Below are 10,049 nucleotides of genomic sequence, written 5' to 3'. Positions count from 1 at the left end.
AAGGCTAGAAAAAGTGACGGCCTCAAACCTCAGTTATATGGCTCACTCCTTTCCCCCCAGGCTCTGTGCTAAGCGATGGAAGCGAGCTATTTGGCCCATTTCAGAGCCAGGGAAACAGACAGTTCCAAGCCACTGGGCTACTGGTTAAAAATCAAACTCCACTCCTAAACCCCAGCTTCAGCGCTTGCTTGTTGTGTGACTCCAAGAAGATGGCTTGGCTTCCCTGGGGTTCCGTTTGGGGATTATGATTGTATCCCACGCAAAATCATGTTAGGAATGAAGGAAATAATAGCTCGGCACCACACCTGCAGGCAGGACACAGTAAACACGGGAGGAGCCTCACCACACTCTGTCAGTGAGTTTTGAGACCCATCCTAAGAGGTCTTAGGAGGTGGAGAACACGTTTCGGTCAAACAGAGCTCTTCTCAGCCCAGTTCCTCAGGGCCACAACCCTGACTTCATCCTCTCTCCTCTGCCGCAGTCCATCAGCAAGCCCCACCCACGTCTGCGGCCTGAGTCCAGCCTCCCTGCCACCTCCACGTGTCACCTTTTTCCAAACCGCCATCCACTTGCACCTGGATTATCACAAAGCCTCCTGGGTGAATTTAGGGCTTCGGCCCTAGAATCCCACCCCCACTCCACTCAGCTCTTCCCTAGGCAGCCCGGGTCCCACCCCCTCTCAGATCAAAACCCTTCTGTGGCTTTCTGACACGCCTACAATGAACTAAGTTACTTATTTTTCAATGGTTGAGCATCCACTATGTACCTGGTACTATGTTAGGCACAGAAAACAAAACAGACAACAACCCCTGTGTTTTTTGTTTGTTTGTTCGGTTTTTGTTGTTGGTGGTGGTTTTTCCGGTACCGGGAATCAAACTCACGATCTCACACTTGCCAGGGAGGCGCTGTGCCGCTGAGCTAAATCCCCAGCCCATTCCTTTTTCGTTGTTGTTGTTCCGAACAACTCCTGTATTCATTAAGGTTCCATCTGCACTGAGGGAGATAGACAACAAATACCTGAGCGAAACCCACAGTATTTTAGGAGAGCTGTGGAAAAACAGTGAAAGTAAGCTGTGAGGGGCTGAACTTTATACAGGGTGGCCGGGGAGGCCTGATGCACAAGGTAAGGGCTAAAGCTGGAAAGTGTGAGAGGAGAGCCCAAGGGGTCACCTCGGAGCCTTCTAGACAAAGGGCCAAGCAAGTGCAAAGGCGGAAGTGTTCTTGGCGTTGGGAGCACACGGGGGAAGCCATTTGACAACAGGAAAAAAATACGTCTTTTGAGTGAGTTTCTGTCACTGACACAAAATACAGAGAGAAAGAACTCAAAGGATTATTTTGGGTCAGAGAGAGCGACCGCATATGGTTCCCAAGGTCGCATCTTCAAGACCCTCTCCCTCCTACTAGGCCCCACCTCCTGGGTTTCCAAGGCCTCCCAACAATCCCATCAAATTCTGAACCCATTGGTGGTCAATCCACTGACGAAGTTACAGCCCTCATCATCCACTTCCTTTCCAAAAACCCCACTTGTGAACACACGAGTCCTCTGGGGGATATTTTAGATCCAAAGTATGTCAGTGTCAGTGTGTGTGTGTTATGTGTGGTACGCTGTGTACAGCTTAATGGGGTCAAGGGAACAGGACGATTCCTGTAGGTTGTCCAAGGGTTTATTTTTTTGGTTGGAAGCCATCACAGGTTTTCAGCACAGGACTGACTAGAGTTTTAAGGGATCACTTTGGCCCATGTGTAGACGACCAAAAAGAGACCATCTAGAGAGCTCCTGTGACTACTAGGTGAGATACTGTGGCCTGGACGGAAAGCAAGCAAGAGGGGTCAATCAAACCCAAAGGCCTTCCGATAAGGGCTTAGCCTTCCTGATGGGGTCCCACCTACCCTCACAGCCTCACCCCGTACCTTCCTATAGCCCTAACCCCACCGCATTATTATGCACAAAGCAGAAAAGAATTTGTGGATGCCAAGGGCTGGACATGCCTGTAGTTCCAGCACTCTGAGAGGCTGAGGCAGAAGGATCACAAATTCAAGCCCAGCCTGGGCAATCCAGCAACTCAGGATAACCCTGTCTCAAAATTAAAAAAAAAAAAAAAAAGGGTTGGGGGACGTAGCTCAGTGTTAAGTAAGCATGGGTTCAATTGCTCTGGACTACCCCAGACACAAAAGCCAAGAATTTGTTGAATCAGGTCCTAGGGGTAGCTCAGGCCCTGGGGTCAATCCCCAGGACTGCAAATAAAAAAGTCTTGTTGAATCAGTGAATGAGTGAACGATCCATTCCCCCATCGTGAGCACCTTTGTTTTTAGACAGGTTCTTCCTATGTAGCCCAGGCTGGCCTTGAACTCTCAGTGATCCTCCTGCCTCAGCCTTGAATGCTAGGATCACAGGCATGCGCCAGCACACCCGCCCCTCAGCACCTATTTTAATGCCACACAGTCATAAGTGATTATTGATAGAATGCTGAACAATCCTGCAAAGTCCACGTGGTTATGCCTCTCAATAGCTGCGGGAAACAGGCTAGGATTGCCGAGTAACCAGCCTGGATCTCACGCACAGACTAGGCTTCAAATTGAGTGCCCCGCACTTAGCAGAGGAAATTCCAGAGCATTGGGTGGTGGGAACTGGCTCTCAGGGTGAGCCTCTGTGACCTCGCAGTTTACCCGAAATCGCCTTTGGCCAGCGATGGAGAAAATCAGAAAAACCCTCGTGGTACGAGTCAGGACACCTACTCTGGTAGTCGCCCTGAAAGCCCCGGAAGTGTCCGCCCACGCGTCTCCTCCCACCCTTGGGCCACTGAGACGACGGGACAGAGGGTCGTCCCGGTCTGGCCGAGGCCCCGCCTTCACTCTCCGGCCCGCTCGCGCCTCCAGCGGAAGCCGGAAGCGACGTGGGCCGTACTACCCCCGCGGCCTGGAACTCGGTGGTCTTGGAGGCTTCGCAGGATTGGGGAGAAGATGGCGGAAGAGGAGTGAGTGGGCTTTTCCGGGGCTGCGGAGGCGGCAGGGCTGGGCCCCGGCGGGTGACGGCGAGCCTCTGGCCTTGGAAGGCGGAGCTCCGTGTGGCAGTTGGCCACGCAGACCGTGCCGGCGCCGACGAGGAGGGCGGGATGGGTCTGGGCGCGCTCGGGCTCTACAGCCTTTTTCAGGCCGGACCCCCCGGCCTGGGATCGGCCACCCACCGCACACCGCGGGATCTCTTTGGCCGGAACCGGGAGCCGTATTTCACTTTCCCAGTCTTCAATTATCTGAAGAGTACTAAGCGCTCTGCCTCCTCCAGAAAGTCCTCCCCACCCCCACCCCCACCCCACCCCCTGCTAAGCCAGTCTCCGTGTAACGACTGGTTGTCGCGTCTGTGTCAACCACTAAATTTCACTCATTCATTAACTTGCTTGTCTACGTAATTGCAGACCTGGGCACATAGTAGCAAAGGAGGCAGATCAGGAGCTGCCTTCAAGGACCGTGCGCTCTAATGGGAAAAGAACAGCATAGATGGACAAACAAGGTGGTTTCGAATCGTGTTAAGCACGCCAAAGGAAAAATACTGTAGAATGTGCGAGAGTGGGGGAATCTGTAAGAAGGGACGTCTGCGTTCGATGAACAGAGGGTAGGGAGGGTGAGATTATGTCCGAAAGGCCGTGATCAGGCAATGGCTTAGTACTTTAGAGTGACAGAAAGGCGGAATGGTTGGAGTGTAGGTGGAGTAGCTGTACGTGGTGAGGTGAGGAAGGATCTGTTTTCTCTAGACCACTGTGAGTCCCCATCCGCATACCTGGAGATGGCCACCATCTGCCTCATGTTACATGGATGTCCTGTCTGTGGAGCATGTGAAGTTAAAAAGGAGTCCCCTTGATTGACTGGTCTCCACCACCTACGTCGTTTCAGATGTCTGTTTAGGTGGGTGGCAAGTCATTTAGTGGATTTATTTATTGAGCATCTGCTCTGTCTCAGACAGTGGACTAGGCCTCAAGTGCACCAAACAGAAAAGGTGGTGTTGCCCAGTGATGTGTGTTTGAAAGCTTGATTCTGCCCTTGACAGAGACGTTGGCCAAGTTAGGGAATCTCGGGAAGTGTCGTGTTACCTATTTCCTGGAATGACGCTGGGCTCGATAAATAGCAATTTTCATAATCATTATTATCATGAGAGCGGTTTGCCCTAGTTCACAGCTTCACCACAATGGAGGAAGAGTGCGGGCGCATAGCTGTGGGGTAGGGTGGGGAGATTGGGTGGAGTGGGGTATTACAGAGCGGGTAACCTGAGCCTTAGGAAATCTGAGAAGAATTTCTTGAGGTGGGGTAGGAAATTGTGACCAGATCAACAACTGGGCAAGCTCAAGTGGCTTTTTTGACTTGCAGAAATAATTGGAGGGAAATGTAAAGCGGGGAAATAAAAGCACTAAATAGTGTCGGGCTGTGGGATGTGATGAGACTCCAGCTGGCCCCTCATCGAGTACTGGAGACCAGGCAGCGTTGCGCCAGCCCTGCTCCCCCTTGCTCCTGCCCTGTAGAAGGCTTGAAAAGCACTGAGACCGCTGCTATTCTCCTGCTGTGCGGGCAGGGTTTCCTTCATCTCCTTTGCAAAACCTGTGACTCCCTTAAAACGCTCTCCCTCCTTCCAGTTTACAGTGTGCATATTGATACTTCAGAGCCTTTTTCTGTTTTGTCTAATGCTGCTGCTTTTTATGTCTTCCAACAGGTTCTCCAATACAACTCACGAGAGTCTCAATGTCACACTCCACACCACCCTGGGTGTCACCACAAAGCTGGTGCTCCCGACCCCTGCCAAGCCCATCCTCCCTGTGCAGACAGGGGAGCAGGCTCAGCAGGAGGAGCAGTCCAGTGGCATGACCATCTTCTTCACTCTCCTTGTCCTAGGTGAATATGCGCCATCAGGAGTTTCCGTGTATGAACCCTGTCACTACTGTGTACTCTGTCAGGTCTTACCCCACCTGGCTTTTGCTTCAAACACTGAGGGCAAACCAGTTTATCATTTCATACCAGGGTGCTCCCTTGGCTTTACGAAATCATAGAAAAGCCCTTAGTGCATTATCTTAGATGGCCTTTGGAAGAAAAAAACTAAAGAAGTGTTGACTGAGACTCTTGAACATTTGAGTTAGTGGACTTGAATTCTGCTCATTGGAGTCAATGTATATGTACATTAGTGTATGTGTGTGTAGCTGGTGGTGGCAGGAGGTGGGACAGTCAAAGGTGAAGGGATCAATGGAAACAGCATCTTGTCCCTTTGGTGTATTAGGCTTTCATGTAAATTTGGTTTTGTTTTGTTTTTCGAGACAGGGTCTTTATTTATTTATTTGGATTTTATTGTTTTTTTTTGGGTTTTTTTTTTTGGAGACAGGGTCTCACTATGTAGCCTAGGCTGGCCTCGAACTCACAGTGATCCTCCTGCCTCAGCCTCCCTAGTGCTGGATTGTAGGTGTGCACCACCACAGCCGGCTTGATATGAATTTTTTATTTTTTTGATGCAAAGTTTTTATTAAAGATTTTTTAAAAATTTATTAATATATGTTTACAGTATGTAATAAACATCGTCATTGTGAGATGCAGTATTGCCATATACTCATATTGAATCTTGATCTTTTTTTGAGGTTTTTCTGCTGAGTGAGCGATCAGAACCCTCGTCCCAGCACACTGTTTATCTCTCACTGCTCTCATTAACCGTAGTCATGACTTTTGCCGTATTATAGTCTCACCTGCATTCTTACTTCCTTCTTTAAAAATACATTCTTTCTTACATAGTAGTTTAGTTTGAGTGGATTCATTCAAACTTAAAATGTTAGTTCCCCTTCCTCCTTCAGTGGGTGAGCAAATTTAATCTGAGAGATGTCAAATAGTTGGCACGCCTGGTTGGTGGGAGAGTAGAGGCTGATATCTAGGTTGCCAGATCTTGGTGAAGAAGTTTAGATCAGAGGCAGAAACTAGCTAGGCTGAGACAGGAGGATGGCAAGTTAGAGCCCAGCCTGAGCAACTTAGGCACTTAGTGAGACTTTAGTTCAGAATTTAAACAGTGGGGGTTGTCGACTACAGATGTAGCTCAGTGCAAAGGCCCTGGGTTCAATCTCTAGTACCACACAGATCATGCATGAATGCACACACAAACTCCTGTAGACAGTATATAATTTTTTTGGACAGAAGAACTCAGATTGAAACTACATAATCACTTTGCATTAGCTGGCTAAGGAAGAAAAATCTTAAGAGTTTGACCCAAGTCCAAACTCTTGTTTGAAAGTGAAGTTGGTATGTTTATATTTGCTGCTTTTTAAAAAATAATAATTCCAGGGTCATCTTTCTAATTAGATTAGATCTTTTCAAAAGACTAAAAGGTAGAACTGGGTTTTTATTGTGTATTTCTCTGATGCCTGTTAGGACTCATTTCTGAGGAAAAGTATAACCTTTTCACGTTTGTATCCAAACTGGTAAGTGGTCAAATAATTACAACAGTATAATAATTTTATTGGAAATGTAGGATTCATCCTTACGTATCATAGGGTGTTCTTGTTTGTGTGTGTGTGGGTTTTTTTTTTTGTCTTTTTGAGGCAGTTTCACTATGCAGTCCAGGTTGGCCTTGACCTCACAGTGATCCTTCTGCCTCAGCCTCGCAAGTGCTGGGATTACAGGCGCGCCCAGTTTCAAGTCATAGGGTTTTAGAAACTTTTAAATTGAATACCAAGAAAGTACACAAACCAGAAGTGTACAGTATCCCATGTGGATTTAATACACCCTGGAAATTTTTTACCCTATGAATCAAAGACTCCTTTTTGTTTGGTTTGGTTTTTGTTTAGTAGTTGAATACTAAAGAGAAAAGCATTTATTTCCTCAGTTAAGAAATCTAAAGTCTCCTCTTTCAGGTTGTGTATTGTTAGTCTGTTTACATTGCTGTCAGCTTGCTATGCTAAAGCATATAAAAGGCAGGTCTGAAAAAAGAAGTTTGTAATCCCCTTTTTAAAGGAAGAGTGAAAAACGCGCACAAGTAGCTTTCAGGGTGTGGTGCATTTAAGATCAACCTGTGCTAATCCAGGGCACAGTCTAGTTCCAGACAATGAAGAAGCTTGCAGTAACGTGCTTCCAGCGGGAGGCCAGGTCCTGCCCAGTGTGAAAGTACCTTGGGGGTCAGAGAGGGCTCAAGGGTATTTGCGTTGTCTTCCCTTCTGATCGTAAACCTGGGCTCTAGGGTTACTGGGTGCTTTCTGTTTTCACCTAATTGGATTCTAGGCGGTTGAGAGTCAGCATCTTTACTTACCATGCCTTGGTCAGCCTGCATTAGCAGGATGGGGTGGTACCTTCTCTTTACATAAAATTGAAGGATTTTTTTTGTGATCTTACATGTTGTCATTTAGTCCTGATTAGATGTCCAAACCAAGTAAATCTGATAGAGTTAAAAAAAAAGTTACTGGCTGGATATGGTGGCCTATAATTCCAGCCCTGAGGAGGCTGAGGCAGGAGGACCAGCCTAGGCTACATAGTGAGATCTTGACTCAAAAAACCGCACATGCACATGTATACATGCACACACACACACACACAAAATATCTGTGAATAGGTAACTTGCTAACTACTAAATACTGTATGTGAGCTGTAGTGAATTCTTCTAGGCCTCAGAACTCCCAGCCTGGAATACTTTTGCTACTTTTGCTTATTATTATGTTCAAGCAAATGAAAATGTAAATTTTTGTTCTGCAGGCATGTTACAGGATTTTAGTGTGTCCCCTTTGTGAAGGCACAGTGTGAAGTTTGATTTTGTTTTTTGTAGCACTGGGGCTCAAGTGTGTGGCCATGAGCATGCTAGGAAAGCGCTTTACCACTGACTGCACCTGCAGCTTCTCTAGTTGCTGTTAAAGCTGGAAATCAGCTGAGGTGCATTTAACCCTGGTGGTACTGTATTTGACTCCATAAGAAACAACAGTCATTATTGTTGACTTAAACTAGATGTAGTTAACTAATTAACATCATCTGGCACATTTTATGAGCCATAAACTTAATGGAGTTATTAAAATTGCCATGTCTGTGCTTAATTTACTTTACATAATCATCACTTGAGGCATGAAAAATGAGAAGCGCATTAACTTACGGAGCACACAGCCTCTGTACTGTGCAGAGATTTTGCTCCCTTGCTGTTTTTTTTCCTTAAGAGTCCTGAAAACTAGTGTGTCTGTATATGTACATATGTACACTCGTTAGCACGCAGACAAGGGCAAGTGCATATAGTTGGGAGTTTCTTTTAACGTAAGTGGGGTCCTATAGCCTGCTTTTCATCTCAGGAAGTGTCTTGGGAATATTCCCGTGTTAGTGTATTTTCCATTTACCTCATAAACATAGAACTTAACACATAAAGCGTTTTATTTATTTATTTATTTTGGGGGTTCTTTTTGAGACAGGGTCTCACTATGCAGTTCAGGCTGGCCTTGTGCTCACTTTGTAGCCCAGGCTGGTCTCGAACTCACAAGGATCCTCCTGCCTGAGCCTCCCGAGTGCTGGGATTATAGGCATGCGCCACCACGCCTGGCATATTTTAGTTTTTAAATTAGATTTTATTGGTACATTTTAGATATACATAACAATCACATTCATCAAAGAGAATTTGCACCTGTTCATGACATAACGCTTTTTTCTTCCCCATTCCCCTCCCCTCCCCATTTACAAAGTGTTGTTTCCGTTTTTTCCATGTTTTATATATTTTTTTACTTTTCCCTTCCCTACTCCCCGCTCTCCTGTTCCTCTCCCCATTTGAACATTTTCCTCCTATTTCAAAATACATTTTGGCCCTTATTTACACTTTTGGTTTCTCACACCAGAGAAACAGTGCAGTATTCACACTTAGGAGTACATACTCAAGGTGCATCCATTTTCTTAGAAATGTCTTGAGCACATCCTTCTTTATGGCAGAGTAGTACTCCATTGTATAAAAAAGCCCTGCGTCTTCTTTATCCATTCATCAGTTGATGGGCACTTGTGTTGTTTTTAAGGTTCAGCTATTACAGATTGTCCTGCTGTAAGCACAGGTGTTTATGTGTCACTGTGGTATGATGCTTTTAATTCTTTAGGGAAGATACCCAGGAGAGGAAAGGCTGGGTCAAATCACACCTCTAGTCCTAGTTTTTTGAGGAATCTCCACACTGATTTCCACAGTGGTTGTACCAGTCTACACTCCCACCAAGAGTGGAGAAGGGTTCTTTTTTCCCTACAGCCCTACCAGCATTTCTTAGTGCTTGATTTCTTGATAATAGCCATTCTTTCTGGAGTGAGATGGAGTCTCACTGTTTTAATTTGCATCTCTTGAATGACCAGTGATAGTGAACATTTTTTTCATATATCTATTTGCTGTTTGTATTTCTTCATCTGAGAAGTGTGTATTCATCCCAGATGCCCGTTCTTTGATTAGGTCTTTAAATTTGGGCATCTGATATTTTTGAGTTCTTTATATGTTCTCAGTCCTTTGTCTGGGTAACAGCTGGTGAACAGTTTTTCCCACATTGTGGATTGTCTCTTTATTCTGTTGGTGGTTTCTCTTGTGGTATAAAAGCTTTTTAATAAGATGAGGTCCCAGTTGTTGGTTCTTTGTGATAATCCTGTGCTGTCGGGATTATATTCATAAAGTCTTTGCCTATACCAGTGTCTTCAAGAGTTTTACCTATTCTGTCTTCCAGCAAATTTAATGTTTCTGTTTTAATATTTAGATCTTTGATCCATTTTGATTTTAGTTTAGAGCATGGTGAAAGATAATGGGTCTAATTTTAATCTTTGGTTGTAGAGAGCCGGTTTTTCCAGCAACATTTATTAAACAGACTGTCTTCCGGTGAAGGTGTTTGGCACCTTTGTCAAAGATAAGGTGGCTGAGTATGTCTGGAGTTATTTCTGCATCTTCTAGTCTGTTTCGTTGATCCTCGTGTCTTTATTTTTGCCAGTACTGTGCTGTTTTTATCACAGTGGTTTTATAGTATAATTTCAATTCAGGGGTTGTGATGCCTCTTGCCTTACCTTTGTTGCCCAGAACTGCCTTCGTTATTCCTTCTTTTTTTTTTTTTTTTTTG

General features: G+C 45.6%; 1 protein-coding gene across 2 annotated transcripts in view; it reads left to right on the top strand.

Annotated features, from left to right (window-relative positions):
• Positions 1 to 2,784: 2,784 nt before the first annotated feature.
• The window catches only part of Slc9a8 (solute carrier family 9, subfamily A (NHE8, cation proton antiporter 8), member 8), a gene marked incomplete in the record, with an annotated part of 75,300 nt that continues 68,035 nt past the window's right edge, over positions 2,785 to 10,049 (top strand). Inside the window, 2 exon segments of one of the 2 annotated variants that reach the window (XM_005392327.2) lie at positions 2,785 to 2,975; positions 4,700 to 4,878. In XM_005392327.2, coding sequence (XP_005392384.2) covers positions 2,962 to 2,975; positions 4,700 to 4,878 — 193 coding nt within the window. 2 annotated transcript variants of the gene reach the window in all.

The sequence above is a fragment of the Chinchilla lanigera genome, unplaced genomic scaffold (assembly GCF_000276665.1).
Source record: "Chinchilla lanigera isolate Chin_1 unplaced genomic scaffold, ChiLan1.0 scaffold00044, whole genome shotgun sequence".
Classification (NCBI taxonomy): domain Eukaryota; kingdom Metazoa; phylum Chordata; class Mammalia; order Rodentia; family Chinchillidae; genus Chinchilla; species Chinchilla lanigera.
The sequence above is the reverse complement of the archived record's forward strand: the minus strand, read 5'-3'. Positions and strand labels throughout refer to the sequence as shown.